The sequence below is a fragment of the Epinephelus moara genome, chromosome 17 (genome assembly GCF_006386435.1).
Source record: "Epinephelus moara isolate mb chromosome 17, YSFRI_EMoa_1.0, whole genome shotgun sequence".
Classification (NCBI taxonomy): Eukaryota; Metazoa; Chordata; class Actinopteri; order Perciformes; family Serranidae; genus Epinephelus; species Epinephelus moara.
Window position 1 is genome coordinate 34,445,935 of NC_065522.1, and position 16,482 is coordinate 34,462,416.

At 38.1% G+C, this 16,482-nt stretch overlaps 2 protein-coding genes across 3 annotated transcripts in view; one reads left to right on the forward strand and one right to left on the reverse strand.

Moving 5' to 3' along the window:
• Window positions 1-16,482, reverse strand: part of LOC126403819 (lamin-L(I)-like) — a 128,533-nt gene that overhangs the window by 44,047 nt on the left and 68,004 nt on the right. Inside the window, exons 5-7 of one of the 2 annotated variants that reach the window (XM_050066613.1) lie at window positions 7,024-7,155; window positions 6,579-6,718; window positions 5,734-5,820 (exon numbers count right to left, since the gene is read on the reverse strand). The exons of the other annotated variant lie outside the window; for it this stretch is intronic. Coding sequence (XP_049922570.1) covers window positions 5,734-5,820; window positions 6,579-6,718; window positions 7,024-7,155 — 359 coding nt within the window. The remainder of the gene's footprint in view (window positions 1-5,733; window positions 5,821-6,578; window positions 6,719-7,023; window positions 7,156-16,482) is intronic. 2 annotated transcript variants of the gene reach the window in all.
• LOC126403833 (carcinoembryonic antigen-related cell adhesion molecule 20-like) overlaps window positions 1-16,482 on the forward strand; it is a 44,516-nt gene that overhangs the window by 26,334 nt on the left and 1,700 nt on the right. The window contains exons 5-8 of the mRNA XM_050066640.1: window positions 15,468-15,521; window positions 15,686-15,772; window positions 15,953-16,021; window positions 16,125-16,199. Of these exons, the coding sequence (XP_049922597.1) occupies window positions 15,468-15,521; window positions 15,686-15,772; window positions 15,953-16,021; window positions 16,125-16,199 (285 nt within the window). The remainder of the gene's footprint in view (window positions 1-15,467; window positions 15,522-15,685; window positions 15,773-15,952; window positions 16,022-16,124; window positions 16,200-16,482) is intronic.

The following is a 16,482-nucleotide window of genomic DNA, read 5'->3' on the forward strand; positions in this document are numbered from 1 at the left end:
ATATTCCTCACTATATGAAGTGACTGATAACAAGATCTGTATAATGGATTGTAAAGAAATTCGTCAGGTTTTTATTTTGTAGACAATAAATCTGGATTTATAGCATGATGGGATGACAGCACAGTGATGTGTGTGGTATCACTGGAAAGCTCTGCTCCTGCGCTTTCATGTGATATCTGTGGCATTTCTGTGCGATGCTGCATTCGCGAGTAATCCATCCAACAGTAATGTGTGTGCAGAGCTGTATGAAAGCTCTGTTATTCATCAATCTAGTGTAACTTCATAATTTTTTTTCGCTATGAAAACATCGGATTACCGACAAGTGCTTGGTCTTCTCGGAAAGCTACAATTTCGCTGTTTCACGTGTTATGCGTGGCTTCTCGCTATGACGCACGGTCGCGGAGAAAATCAATAGAGAAGAACAGGTGTGAATTTGGACGCACAATGTGTCGTTCGGGCCCATAGGGTTAACACATGCACATGACACAACAGCTAGCTTCTCTCATTCCAATTCAAACAGAGGACAGTGGTACTGACCACCTGTAACATTTCCTAGCTAGAAAAAACGTCAGCTAACTCCTACCTAACAACATAAACAGTGACCTATGATTAAATGCAGCAAAAATGAGGACTGGTAATGATAATAATGTGCTGGTATTGAGTGGTAGGAGTTAAGAAATGTGCCACATATCCTGGTTTAAGCCAGGTACTTAGACCACTACTGCATATCACCCACTCTGGAAGGCAGCGAAGTGCTCTGTGCAGATAGAGCACTCAGAGCCCAAGTTGGGGAAAGGTGGGAGGGATGGGGTGGGTCAAACCATTTTTGAGGCAAGGGCGGGGGGGCTGTATTTTTGTTGTTAAAATATTACGTTTCAACTAAGTACTGTCTGGTTTTGACACTTTTCTAGCTTGTTAAAAAGGGACATACAGCGGAAAAAAAATCTCTCAAATTTTAGGGGTGCTGGGATTCAATTTAGGAGTGCTTCAGCACCCCCAAAAATGGGCTAGAAACGCCTGTGACTCAAATTCAGTCCCAGTTGTCCTCATGTTGGGTTAGAGTGAGATTTGAATAAATGACAAAGAACAAAAAGAAACAAAGAGGAAAAAACAACAACACAGTCATGAAAAACTCACAGTGACAGTCTTTCCAGCCTTCAGGATGAATGAGTGCTTAAACTGGTATTTGATGGGTTTTCTATTGTTGACTCGTATATATAATTCCCAGCCTCCCATTGGTTGGTCCTGCAGGAGGGAGATTGGGTGAGAGAGAGAGAGGATAAGACAAAAATACACAAATTAAATTCAAATTTTACACGTCTTCACATAACATCTTGATTATAACATACAGTAGTTTGTACACTGTGTGACTCAGTTTGCTAGAAGTCTTTGTGGTTTTACTGGGCCATGGTAGCATCACTGCTGATCCCTGGTTACACTCTGTTATTTTGTGGCTGTAAAACATTTTGCACATGCTCATATGGAACTTACTAAATGCTTATCCACACATAACAAAATGACCTTTTCAGAGTTGTTGCTGAGACGAACATATTTGCCGCGCACATCAACCTCATCCACAGTGATGTGTCTCTCAGCTGAGTGCTGATTGGCTGGGCTGGTCAGGTTGTGATCCTATGACAACACAAAATAGACAAAGTGACTTTTTTAAGTCTGAGTGTGTACATGTTGTGATGCTGGTTGTGTTCAAGGTGCAAAAACAGTCTGTGGCTGTAAAACCTGGTTCAGTACAATGTATTTATGTATTTCATATGCTTTGTATCTGTAAATAGTGTTGACAGGTCTTTTAATACAGTGTTGAACAACATCCCAGATCCCAAATTAGTTTATGTGAATTTCTCTTATTAGAGTTTTAAAAGTCTTTTTATATAAGGTGTGAAAGGAAGTCAGACGTCACATGAACAAACTAATAGGATTAATCTTTTAGTAAATCTTCACCTCTTCACTGCAGGAAGTGACAGCCTTGACACAGAATCTAAACACTGAATTAAATCTGAACTGATAAATGACTAAGCTGACAAACAGATTGTCTGTTTATGTGCTCTGATGTGTTACTTGAGTATTCTTATTAAGTTATCTTAATGTATTTTGGGAAAACACAGTGGAAACAAAGCTCAGCACAAGTTTAACCCGGATGATTTTCTTTTTTCATTCACACTTCTCTCTCCGTCTCCTTCCCACCTTTTCCTCCATTCAGCTGATTATTGGCATTAACCAGTCAAACTTTGCCACGATCTCTCTCAGCCAATCATGTAGCTACTGTCAAAGTTTAAATCTGCTCCCCTCTCTGCTGCTGTCAGCTGTCATTTTAGGCTGAATCATTGTACCCTCCTCCACCCCAATCACCTCCAGTCATCGTCCTTCTTCATCTCATCACCACCATCAGTGTCTAGACTCCATGGGGGTTTCCCTATTCTAATATCACCACCCTCCTTAAATATATGACCATGGGGTCTAATCATTAAACAACTTTTCACATTTTGCATACTTTTGTGCGCATATAAAAAATATTCTGCTCACTCAGAATGAGTCTCTCCTGATTGAATTACACCTTTGATTGTTTTAGAGTGATACATCTCAAGGGAGCAAGAATTGTGTCATGTGGGAACTATAACAGGAATACATCAATTAAATCATCTTACCATGTTGTTGGCCAGAGACAGAAGACAGTTTGGAAAAGTGTCGATGAACAGTGAAAGAACTACAGATGTGTCGTGATGAGATGGAAATGTCTTCTCATGCTTACACAGTATTTTTTTTTGCCGGATTTATCTGATGGTAGTAAACTAGTCCGAAACTACATTTCCCATCTTCACAGATTTTCATTAACAGAATATTTACGGTAAAGACATTCATCTTTTTGTTGATCTCCACCTTTTGGTTCAGGGTCTGCTGGTTGTTCCTCATCGTCTGATTCTCATCCTGTAGCTGCTGGACTTCAGCTTGATTGTCTTCAGTCTGGGAAGACAGAAAGGATGACAGACATGTTTTATTAGTAAGACATATTTGACCAAACTACAACATTGCACTGGTGACAAAGATGCAAAGATGATTCTGGGCATCCACATCACTGACAACCTCTCATGGTCCAATCATACCGCTGCTGCAGCTTTTCCCCAGAGCCATCCAATCTCTCAATAAACAAAAATAATCACTCAGTAACCCATCCCACGATCCTCAACATGTGCAATATTTATTTATTATTTATATATTTCATACATCAGGTCCATGCAATGACTGTCATGCATCAATGCAATTTCATATATATTTTATTTCATTTTATTATCTTGTGTTAGTTGCTGTATGAGTGGGGGTGTGTATGGGTGTGTCTGTATGAATTCACGTCATGTATGTAAAATCTGAAATGTCACTGTGAGGGTACTTGAAGTTTCACTGTATCACTGTATATAGTGACAATAAAGGCATCCTATCTTATCGTATAGGTTTTGTTTTGTTTGGGAACTACAGATTTTGCTGGTTTTGGGGTCTTGGTATGAAACAGGACTGACAGTACTGAAAGCATTTATTCTGGGCTCAGTCGTGACTTCAACTTGATTGAGTTGTAAATGCTTCTTGGCATCAAAACACACTGACAATTATTATTACTGTTTTCTTGACAGCACAATGACCAATGCAAGCAGCACTCCAAATGTTTGGTATTTAAAGATTTTCCTGACCTTGAAACTTGATTTTCCCCTCAGGGTCCGAACTTTCCCCTCAGCTTCCTCCCTGCTCTGCTGCTTCTGGAATGGCTGCTTAGACTGCATATTTACCAGTAGGACAGATGAACAGAGACAAGATGCAAGTCAGAAGTTTATTCAGGCATGTAAGTGAAGACACTGCAAATGTGCAATGACTTACACATTATGACAAAATAAAGTATAATTCAAGGTTTAAATAAAATTGAAAAATCTAAGTTATATATGATTACTGGTTCCCCAGTTTGACCAGTAGCCATTAGAAAATATAAACAGATTTTTAAACAAATTATTTTCAAGCTGAAGTCTGACTTTAAGTCTGAGTTTAATCAGCTCAAAGTCAGCTGTGATTCATCCTGCCTGCAGTGACCCAACTCTTCCACCTCTCCTGCCCTGTCATGACTTTGACTACATTATCAATTTAAACACACTCTTCTGGTGAACATAAAGGATAAATATTTTCCTGACCTTAAAACTCAGTTTGCCTGAAAGTGTGATGTTTTGCTGTCTAGCATGGAGCACATGGTGTTTCTGGACCTCATCCTCTTTGGTCTTCAGCTCCTCTTCCAGGGTCTTCACTCTATTCTCAGGCTCCACCCTCCTCCGCTGCTCCTCCTGGAGCTGCTCCGACAGAGGAGAGAGACGAACAGAAATAAGATCAACGACATGATTTTAAATAGGGCAATACTTAAATATAGTAATAAGGATATATATATATATATATACAGATTATATGTTAATAGGAAAAACTCACTGTATTAACAATGTACAAATCAAATTATGAACCTCTTTAATCTTGTCATTCAGTTTCTGTTTCAGGTCCTGGACTTGTTTCTCAGCTTGCTTTCTCCTCTGCTGCTCGTTCTCAAATGTCTGTCTGGTAGTTTTCTTCCAGGGAAACTGAGAGATAAGAGATATACAAAACAACACAGTAAGAGACATGTTTCTTTTATAAAAGTATAAAACAACTAGGGCCATGTTCACAATGTAATTATGATCACATACTGAGGCCAGACATTCATGTGAGTTATAAATCATCAGTTGTCTTGTTTGAACATGAAGTGTAAAAGAGTCTTCTGTGTGTCATCATCATCGTTGTCATTCACAATCACCTACTGGAGGGTTTGTGTAAATCTTAAAATACACAACAAGGCATCCTGATACACAAAGTAATGGTTACATTAAAATAATAGAATTACTTTGCTATGCTGAGTTTATTGCTTTCAGCAGGACTCATCAGAGTGTGTTATTGCATTTATACCTTGAATACTTACCAAAGACTTGGACTGAGCAGCTTTGTTTTCCTCCAGCTGGTGTGAAGGAGAAAGATAGATTTGTTCTTTTATTAATGCATGTAAGTAAATATACAACACTGAAACAGACTCAAAAGTACTTCAGATTTGCATCCTGCTTTACCTCAACAAACAATTTTAGAGGTCCAAATTAATGTCTAAGAGCTTTGCCTTGAACCCACTGAGAGTTTTACACATTTCCCTAAAGAACACTGCATTAGGAAACATATGTCTTAGGACATGTGGATGAATTGGATGTTAAAAATAAGGTAAAGTAAAATAGATTAGGATTCATTTAAAGTGACAAACCTCCCTGGTCTTGGTCTCTAGCTCCTCCTTCAGGCTCTGCAGTTGTTGCTGGACTTCAGCTAGTTTACTTTCATACTGGGAGGAGAAAGAAGATGAGGGGAAATAAAAAAATGAACATTAATAAAGTATATTTATACTACAAGAAAACTAAAGGCAGCAGTCACAGCTGCTGCAGTAAAAGTGATTAACATGAGTTAATCAGCATTCTCTTCTGGTTATAATTTAATGTGCTGTTTGTTTTTTGGTTTTAATGTGCAAAAGGACTTTAATCAATCTGGTCTCAATCTGGACTCTCAGAATTATTTTTTTATTGCGAATCAATCTCCACAATCTACTGTTTGATCGTGTCTACACTACAGATGACATAAAGGATGTGACGTCAAACTGAAATCAGTGTGTTAAATATAAAGATGAACCTCAGTCTTCTTGGTGTGCAGCTCCTCTTTCAGGGTCTGAACTTCCCTCTCTGCCTCCTCCCTCCTCTGCTGCTCCTCCTGAAGCTGCTGAGAGACGAACAGAGACCAGTTGTAGGATGTAATTTTTTATCAGAGCAGGTTAATGAAGATACCAAGCAACAAGACAAATAAATAAGCTTACCTCTAGTTGCATTTTACAGCATTTGAATGTAACTGCAGTTGAGAAATGTCAGCTACTAATGTATATATAACAGAATTATTCAGAAATTAAATTTTGAGTTTGAGTTTGATACATTATAAGTCTGTGGTGGTTTATACTGGTTTCAGTAAATCATTCCTCCCATTTCACGACCCAGTTTTCTCTTCTGCTGCCATATCAAGTCATCTCAACACCAAAATTTTGTCACTGTCAAATAAAAACCTTTGATTCAGTCTTTGCTTAGCTCTCTATCATCACTGCTCTTGTTGTCATGTTCTCTTGGAAACACAGATCCTGTCTCTTGATGTAATTTTTTTTCTCTCCGTCTTGCTCAGATCAAACTTTATCATTTCAAGACATGTAAACACCAAATGTCTGTTTCAATAAAAACTTTTGAGAATTACAAATTCTCCAGGTGACGACACTTGGTCTTACTCTGTGTTTTCCATTTCTCCACATTCTTTCAGTCTTTGCTTTACCCTCCGTCAACGCTGATCTTGTTGTCATGTTAATTCTCTTGGAAACGCAGGTCCTGATTTTTTAATGTACACTTTTTCTTTCTGTCTTGCTCAGATCAAACTTTACTTTTACTGCTCTTGTTTTTCCTCCTCCTTTACTGAAAGTAATGTCCAGTTTGTTTCCTTACATGTTTGCTCTTTTCTTCATCTTTTCCCTTCAAAGCCTTCATTTCTTCTTCAGTGACAAACTGATCTTCTGTTCTGTGAGTTTCAGAGCCATTCTTCTTTTCTCCTTTATCAGTTTCATCCCTGTGGCTTCTCCTGGTCTCTGTGTTAAAACAAAGGCAGTAGAATTAAAGTTTAAAATATATTTAATTTTATTATTTCAGTGTACGAGACATTTCAGTAAAATGAGGTACAAAATGGTCTATCAAAATAAAACACCAAACAATCTAAGTGAAAATAAAAGTAAACATTCCACCACATTATTTATCGACACCATAAGCTGTGAAATACTGACTTTAGGATTGAATCAAATTTAATCTACAAAACACAATTTAAATCATTACTTCCCCTAAAAAAAGGCAGAATAATTTAAGGTTCACAAAACTCTGAAATTAATTTGTGACTCACTGATTTTGTTTCGTCTCTGTTTCCACACAAAAAGGACAACTGCAAACAGAAGCAGGATGCAAAGAGCCAGACTAACAGCCAAGCCAATAACAACTGGGGCAGCAGAACTGGACTGGGCCTTAAAGAAATCCTCTGAAATGATAAAACACAGAATAACACAGAGTTTAGATAAAACTGAAGCTCAGCTATTAAAAACTAACACAATGACCTCACCATAAAAATTGAACATTTTTTACCTGAAACAGAAATATGTGTTTCTCTGGTCTGGTTGATGTTCCTCTGTTGGACTCTACAGGTGAAGCTGTTGCTGTGTCTCTTCTCCACAGTCACTCTGCTGCTGACAGTATAGAGGTCATCAGGACCTCTGACTGTCTCTGTAGGTCCAGCAGAGAGGAGCTTTCCCTCACCGTCCAGCCACAACACCTCAGGCTCTGGATACCAGCCTGCAGACTCACACTGTAACACCACTCCTTCTTTGTCTCTGTCAATCCCTGCTAAAGTGAGGATGGGCAAGGAAACAGCACCTGATGCTGAGCAAAAGGGAAAAAAAGAAGTATCAGCAAATCCTGTCATGTGCATCATACAGTATCAATGTTTGTAAAGTGACATAGTATATGAGCTGACATTGCCATCTGGAGGTGGAGGTGATGATGGACAACCTGTCACCAAGCAGCAGACAATTGTTTGAGACCAGTGAACAAATTTTGGTTTAGCAAGTCATGGCTGTGTTTCCTGTGGCAGCCAACAAACATGGTGGGGTTTTAATGGTCCATTGCTATTTTTCCAGAGGTTAATGCCACAGCAAAGCTTTTTTTTTTGAGACACTGCTGCCCTTTCCAGCAGGGATTGTACCCCCAAAATGGCTATTTTAAGTCAAAATGTAATCTTTTCCCAACTATAACCAGGTGTTTTTTGTGCCTAAACCTAACAAAATGTTAATCACGTTGTGTTGAAATGCTGTATTTCAACTTATCAACTACGTAAAATTGTCCGGATGTAATTTGTCCATGACTCTTCAAAACATACAATGCCAATATTTTTTTCTGGCAATTGGGTTGTTTGGCCATTCTGGAGATATCAGTGTCTTGAGTCAAGAACACTGTCTTACCCTCAAATTTGAGAGTGTGTGTTTAGTATGACACCAGTGGGCTTTTAACTGTTAAGTGTGTGTGTGTGTGTGTGTGTGTGAATGAAACGAAGTGAAATTGGGAGACAATACCAACAATAGGAATTCCTGACAAAAGAAAGATAAAAAGAAAGATGGAAGGAAGTGAAAGGAAGTGAGAGAGAGACAGCTAAAATGTAAAACAAAATAAAGTTTAAGTTTATTTACTTTATTAATCCCCCTGAGGGGAAATTCAATGTTTTCACTCTTGCTTGTCAATTACACACAGGTCTGAAAGACACACACATGCACAAACAGGACCTATACATGCACAAAGTGGAGAGATGTCAGAGTGAGGGGGCTGCCCTTGGTTCAGGCGCCCCGAGCGGTTGGGGGGTTCGGTGCCTTGCTCAAGGGCACCTCGGCAGTGCCCAGGAGGTGAACTGGCCCCTCTCCAGCCACCAGTCCACGCTCCATATTTTGGTCCGGACGGGGACTCGAAATGAAATGAAATCATAAAGGCACATTCTGGCATTGGTTAAAGCTTACCGGGCCAGTCACAACTGTTTATTACTTTGAGGCAGGTTATTTGAAATCACGTCATCAGAATAGGAGGGACAAGGAGCGGAGTGAATGCATTTCATAAACAACCAACATGGCTACTGATTTTGAAACTGCGATGGTAAATGTGTTGAATGAACTGGAATGTACATTTTCTTTGAAAGCAGAACAAACGAACTGGAATGTACATTTTCTTTGAAAGCAGAACAAACGGCTGCACTGAAAGCTTTTATTGGAAAAAAGGATGTGTTTGCCGTCCTTCCTATGGGGTTTGGTAAAAAGATGGGACTCAGTCAAAAACCCACTGGCTATTGTTGTTTCTCTGCTAGTTGCTCTCATTGAGGAGCAGGTCAGGGAAACGAACAAGCTGGGAATCACAGCCATGCAACTTGGAGTCCACAGTGAGGAGGAAATCTGCAAAGACTGTTGATACCACCCCTCTGGAATAGAGGAAATGCACACTCCGTGTCCAGACCCATTCGCGTTTTGTGAATTGGGTCTGGACACGCCAGGCTTGGTCAGGACAGCTGTGATGGGGAGAATTTCATGCTATTTATTTCATATATATTAATTTCAGTTCTATTAGTTTTTTGATCTTTGATCTTTTCTCCTGTTGCTTGTTTTTATTGCGCTTGCCTGCTTTAGGTCGCTGCCAGACCTGAGGAGGAGGTGGGTGATTTTAACATACTGACCCACGAAAACATACTTTCAATATTTGACGTAGGGAAAAAACTTTGCTGAGAACATGAAGTCTTTGAAAGGTCTGCTTACTATGCCATAATAAGAGCTGGAGACCATAGAAACCTGGGAACATGGATACACTCCATATTTACAGCATGAACATGTTTATTCCACTGTCGCTATAGAAATAACAAATAAAGAAAGAATGGATTTAAGAGTGAATAAAAGTCTGTCATGAATTAGGGCATATCAATTTCTGTCTATTTTAAGCTCTGTTTTGTAGCCTACTTATCAATACTGAATAACCAACTGGGAGAATGTTTCCTCTCAGAACATACAACCAAACAGTTTTCCTAAAAAAAGCCTTTATCCCACATTTACATCAATGTTGGAAGACCCTCCTTATACTCTTCAGCTACCAATATCAATGGCTAAAAGTTAACAAAAATCCTTCACTGAATGCACTGCACAGACCAAAGTGCAATATGTACACATACAATATGTATCTACTTACCAACGACAAGCTCAACGAAAGAGTCTGTTTTCATATCTGGAATGAAGCATCTGTATCTTCCTGCATCAGAAGGTCTCACATCAGAGAGTTTCAGTGAAATGTTTCCTCGCTTCAGTTTATCAGTGAACAGAGATGTTCTTCCTTTGTAAGATGGATTTTTTACATTCTCATGGTCCTGACCGGCACGCCACACAAAGACAAGTCTAGGATTCAGGTCACGTCTCGTCCACTCCAACGTCTTGGCAGCAACGTCCACTGCAGGTTCCAGATGACATGGCAAGATGATGTCACCACCAACTGTTGCCACTATTGGCTGAGGTGGACCAATTAACTGAGACTGACCTGGAAAGAAAATGCATTTGTTTATTAGTTTTTGCAATGAGAACTAGCTTAATTAGGTCAGCTGTAAAAAAGCAGGGTATACATAAATGTATCTGTGAACCCATGTGGAGAACAGCGAAATGGGCAACCCAACAAACACTCCACCCAAATCTCACCAATGCATAATGTAGACCTATGTGTCAAGCAAGCTAATACCTTCATCAATTAAGTTTTCCTCATATTTTCTTTCTGAGTTTGCCACATGCCGCATTTCTGCACACATACACATGTCTGAACAATACCAGTGCCGGTGTATGTTTGCTTATGTGCAGGCCAGAAAAGTGTGATTTCAGCTTATAGTCTTATTTGCAATGGAACCAAATGTTTTTGAATGTGGTATATATCTCTCATAACTTTTTTTCTTTCTTTTTTGTTTGTTTGTTTGTTTGTTTTTTGTTTGTTTTGTTTTTTGTTTCCACAGTTTCCATTACTAAAGTTGCCAATGACTCAAAACAGTAAGCGGGAGTCTTTAAACTTCCAAAAACTTTTTTTGTTTGTTTGGTTTTTTGCCACTTGAATAGGGCAACAGAAGCAAGCTATAATGTGACATTGACTTAACATTTTAAGTTAAATTAGCAAACTTCTTAGCAATCAGTTGCTTATTTATGCATCTGGCAAACATAGAGCATGATAATTCATTTGGAGTGATGTTTCTGTTGCTTACTAAGTCCAGTATTCATTTCCTTTTTTGCTCTATTTTTAGTCTCCACCGACTCCTGAATGAAATATCTGTCACGTTAGCTGCTAAATGCTCCACCATGTTCATCTTACTGTGTCTGTCTGCTGTGTGCTGCTGAACAAGTGGTTTACAGTGTGTTCTTACAGCTTCTTCTCTGAAATTGTGGGATCAAAAACCAAAACAAAAGCATCACTTGATTTTACACTAAGTAGCTTTAACCTATTATTTAAACACATATTTCAATGTTATTTGTTAATCTTATTTCATCCAAAGCCTTATTATGACCTTTAATTATGTTTGTGTGTGAGTTACCTCCAGCAGAGTGTGCTAGGGAAAGAAGGACAGCCAAAACACTTAAGGTACTGAGCAGAGACTGATGGGCCGGCACAGCCATCTGGGGAAGCATCCTGCATCTCTGAAAATGACCAGAAACCATAATACATGGAAACCATTACTATATGTAGAAGACATTTTTGAACAGGTGTTAAAACAAAACAAGAAGTCAAGTATATAAACTCATTCCTAAGTCCAAATCCTAATTTTCCATAACTTGTACAGTGGCTGATTTTACCATGCACTTTTCCACTGATATTGATAGAGTACTCACATGTGTGGACCTCTGTTAGTTATCATTTTAAATAGGATAGATATTAAAACATATAATTTTCTTTGTGTTAATTTAAACAGTCATACAGCTGTGAGAATGTTTCACTTGCAGTTTCCTGACTTTTGCAAAAATACTAAAACATGTTCATGCAGTTATACTTTCACTTTTGTCAAGACTGACTGAAAGAGAGTTTTGAAATTGTGTAAGGCTGTATGTTTCAGCTAAGACCATTCCTTAAAGAACTAAAAAAAGTGTTTTCATGCTGTCAGAATTGTTCCATATGTATTTTACCCTACACTAGAAGCGTTAAATCAAAGTCCATGTCCGTAGTAATTTATTTAGGCTTTAAAATGTACTTAATACTCTATTATAGACAATGTACTTGTCAACATTCAGACCGTGTTACTCCAGAATGCAATAATGTCTTTTAAAATAGAAGCTGAAACATGTAAAATAAGCAAAAATATTTTTTTAGAACGACGTACCTGCTGCACAGTGTCGCTTAGTTCTTCTTCAGAATGCAGGACATAAAGTTTGTAAATCATTGATAGGCTGTGAGATAACTCACTGTGCTTATCACTGCAGTGTGCTGCATTAGATTTAGCTTTCAATTGCAAATGATGTAGAATTTCAAAACATCTTATTACACAATTACAGTGTTTTGCCAGTGGGTTTTTTTTCCTTCTTTTTTTTGAGTGTGGCAATAAAAAAACAAAGCCAACATAAAAAACACATTCTTAAGAAAACCTCCAGGTTTAGCAGCAGAAGACGAATGCATTCTGCTATTCAATTTAAAATGTAATGTGCTAACAGAATTAAAATGTAGATATAGAAACTAGTACGTATGTAACATAACATCAGTAAATGAGTGGAACTCCAAACAGTATGACTATGACTTTGTTTGGCTTTCTGAATAATCTGAGTATCGTAAAACAACTGAACTTTGAGCCTGTTGCCATGGTAACTGATCACCAGTATAATCACACAGTCAAAGTCATCAGTGACAATAACAATGTTCATGTTATGTCTTATCAAGTTGGGAAAAGGAGCGTGTTTATGAGGTAGCTGTTAGGTCTATCTATCTATCTTACTGCAGGGGGCATAACAGGACCTTTTTGCAGTTTTCGTCACAATATCAGGCCTTTCTAGAAAGTGAGTGAATGAAAGCGATGAAAAGTGATATTATGTTATGTAGATTTTCCACATTTGTCCAAAATGCTGAACAGGTAGCAGTGCGCTGTGTATTATGTAGTTTTTCTTTTCTGAGAGCTTCATAGTATTTTGTATATAGTTTTTCTTTGCAGCACATGACTGAGTACATTTACTCAAGTGCTGTACTTAAGTACAATTTAAAGGTACCTGTACCTTACTTGATTGCTTCCATTTATGATACTAGTTCACATTTCAACTCCAGACAGTACATCATTCCAGCAAAAGATATTGTCGTCCACATTTGTTTGCAAGCTGTTACGAGTTGTGAGTATTGCCACTTTTACCAAACGATTTGAATACTTCTTTGACAACTGCTGTGCAGACAGGCAGAGGGTGAGGCTTTGCTTTCACTCTGAGGAATAAATGTTAAGCCAGTCTTTAAAATTAAACAGACACATCCCTATTGTCAGCCATGTACATTCATATTAGGCGATTCAGCAAAAACACCACGTTCGAAGACAATTCTTTTACATCCAATGCTAACAATTCTAAAAATGTTGCTCTCTGTAATCTGATAAAAGGTGATGAATACGTTTTATAAAACGGAAAATGTAAGTTGCAAGTGTGAAAAGGGAAACTATGACTGCTAGACGGCCATCCACCACCTTCACATCCGCAACATCACATCCTGCATTTCTGTGATAAAATAGAAGTGTCACACCAAATCTGACGCTATTGTCTTAGACAGTGTTTCCAGAGCACCAGGACCCATACAACCAGGTCTACAGACTTTCTCCCCATCTCAAACATGGAAAGTACATTAGGATTTTTTTTTTTCATAGCTATTAGGAAAAATAAAATGAATAACTGAATAATATCAAATACCTAAGTGAAAGCTGTTTCAGTGTAAAGGAGATATGAGCAATGCATCAATACAAACTTGAGAAATTGTGAGCCTGTCACTTTGGCCCCAGCTTTTGCATGAGCATCTGAAAGTAACTGCACAGGAAGGGGAAGTTCTCGCCCACATACAAGTTGTATTTCAGTCTGATGCTCAGTCAGTCAGCAGCGAGACAACATGGAGGTCACAGCTCTCTGCTTCAGACTGTGTGAGTACTGAGTCTCCGATTCGTTTTCTTTTTTTCTGAGTTTTATATCTTGTACAACAAATCATATATGGATCTGATATTCAGTTTTGCTCCTTTGTTTATCCAGTGATGCTGGAATTCATTCAAATTGGTGAGTCAACCTGGGAGACCTCAACCTGATAATTATACCTCTATGTCTATGATATCGCTCAATTGCTTGTAAATACCAGAATGTATCTTTAAAACAAACAAACAAACAAAAAAACAACAACATGTCTCACTTTCAGATGCATCTTTTCTTCGTGTCACTCCAGACAGACTGCAACACTTTGAATATGAGTCTATGTCTTTTAACTGTGAGGGGATTTCTGGTCCCACTCCCTTAAGAGGAGTAAGGAATACTCAGGAATTTATTCCAGTATGTGATAATAAGAGGACGCCAACAGGGTCCTCCTGCACTGCTAATAACATCTATCAAGAAGACAGCGGAGAATACTGGTGTGAGACTGAAGGAGGAGAGAGAAGCAACAGTGTCAACATCTCTGTCACTGGTATGTTTTTTTTTCTATTCTCAAACAGCTTTTTTTAAAAATAAATTATTAAACATTACATTTATGTACCACACAAGTCGCAGTGAGGTGGTCGGAGTGGATGATACATGAAGCAAGACTATGATACCAGAGACACAGGTTAGCATCCTCAGTCCTGTGTGTGGTTACATTTGGATAAGCACTTTTGTCAGGGTGAGGGGACTTTTTCCTGTTTAAATACAAGACCATGATTTTTCCCTTGTCTTAATACTCAAGTGTTGTAAATGTCAAACATTCAGTCACTACAAGTATAAAAATTTAAACCATCAGCTCCTTAAATAATTGCTAAAAACTCTACATCCATCTGGGCTAACATGTGACAGCTTCCTGTTGCAAATCTTTCGTATTCACATCTGTTTATGCATGTTTAGATATGAATATTTTGCAGCTTCGCATGTTTACATTTTTTTATCTGAAATTATAGTTCCATACATAGTGTGACTTGTAATGTTACAGCAAATACCAAGTCTACCATCTCATCACCACCTCATAAAGACCATCTGTCCAATAACTCCAACGCCCCACATGTCCTCATCCTGCTGTGGATTGCTATCACCATTTTAATATTGGCCCTGGTGCTGGTGGTGGTGGGATTCCTTTATATTAGGAAACACAGAGGTAAAGATAATACTCTACTTTTAACATATTGAATGTAAAATAACTAAAGTGAGAAAAATAACTCTGGGTATTTAAGTTATAAAGCACACAGCATCCTCTTAGACATTGGGTTTGATGTTTATCCAATAATTCCTATACTTATACTAACTTGAAAGTCATACAAGAGGAATGCTGGTTGCTTTGTTAAGAGGAAGGTCCTTCTTTTCTCTGTGAGACTCAGCTCTGAGCAGAAAATGTTTTTATTGTTTTACCTGGTGGACAATTACTTAATATTGATGTTTCCTTTGTAAGCACTGCTCCCTCCTTTACTCTCCATCTTAAAGCTGTTATATGTTGTATTGTCTGATTGGCTATGGTGCTAAGGAAACAGTCATCAGAGTTGTTAAGGAATATTATCCGCTGTTTTTGAATGAGGACATTTTAAATTGTTCTTTTCCATATCTCTAGTTTTGCTTTTCTTTCCATCAGTTTCCTCAAAGAAAAGAACAGCAGCATCACACGCAGTTAAGGACAACCAAACACGTGAGTGCAAGCTTGTCCTTGTAGTTTTTTATTAATATTTTCAATATGCATCAGATTTTATTGCTTCGTGCAATTTTTTGAATGTTTTTTCTTTGTCTTTTCTTTTAACTAAGTGACCAAAGAATTGAGCTAAAATATCACACTTAATGTGTTCTATGTTTCAGTCTGTAGGGACAATGCTTCAGATGATTCAGATGATGCAGACGATGTGATGTATACAGTCGTTTCCATAAAACCAAGAGAAGACAAAGGTTCGATTCACTTTACATATAGAGAGAAAATAGGAGCAACAATAAAAGCGTCTGTTTGTTGCTGTCCCTCATATTGAAAGTGGCAGTTGACATGTTGGTTGAGATGTGCTGAACCACAGGACTGATGTGTGAATTATTTTTGCATCCTCTCACTGTGTCACACATGGTGTTTTGTTTTAGACGCTGCAGACGCTGCTGATAATTTGAGCCTCAGGTCAAACCACACCAGAAAACCACGGGCTGAAAAATGTAAGTGGCTCTGACTTCTACAGTCTGTCAGTGTTAGTATTTATAACATGCCCTTTTTAGGTCATCTGAGTGTCTGTTACTAACTGATATTTGTTCCCATCAGATAAGGATGAGTCTTCATTTCAATCAGTTTACTCTACGTTGACTATAAGTCAGACTCCAAAAGCTCTCCAACAGGGTTCGTATGTTATTACAATGTATTTGGACAATTTTGTGCATTTTCTAAGAAAATGCTCACATACTTATTGATGCTTCCAAAATATCCTCACAGCTACAAACATTTCAACAGTATATCTCGATCTGGTATAAGATCACCATGTAGACTTTAACAGTGATTTATCATTATTTTGACCCCAACAGAGACAACTCTGCTGTCACTTACCCCACTAATGGTCATATACATTATAGTAAATTCAAAGTATTTGCAATAATTGTAAAACATAAATGAATAAATAAATAAA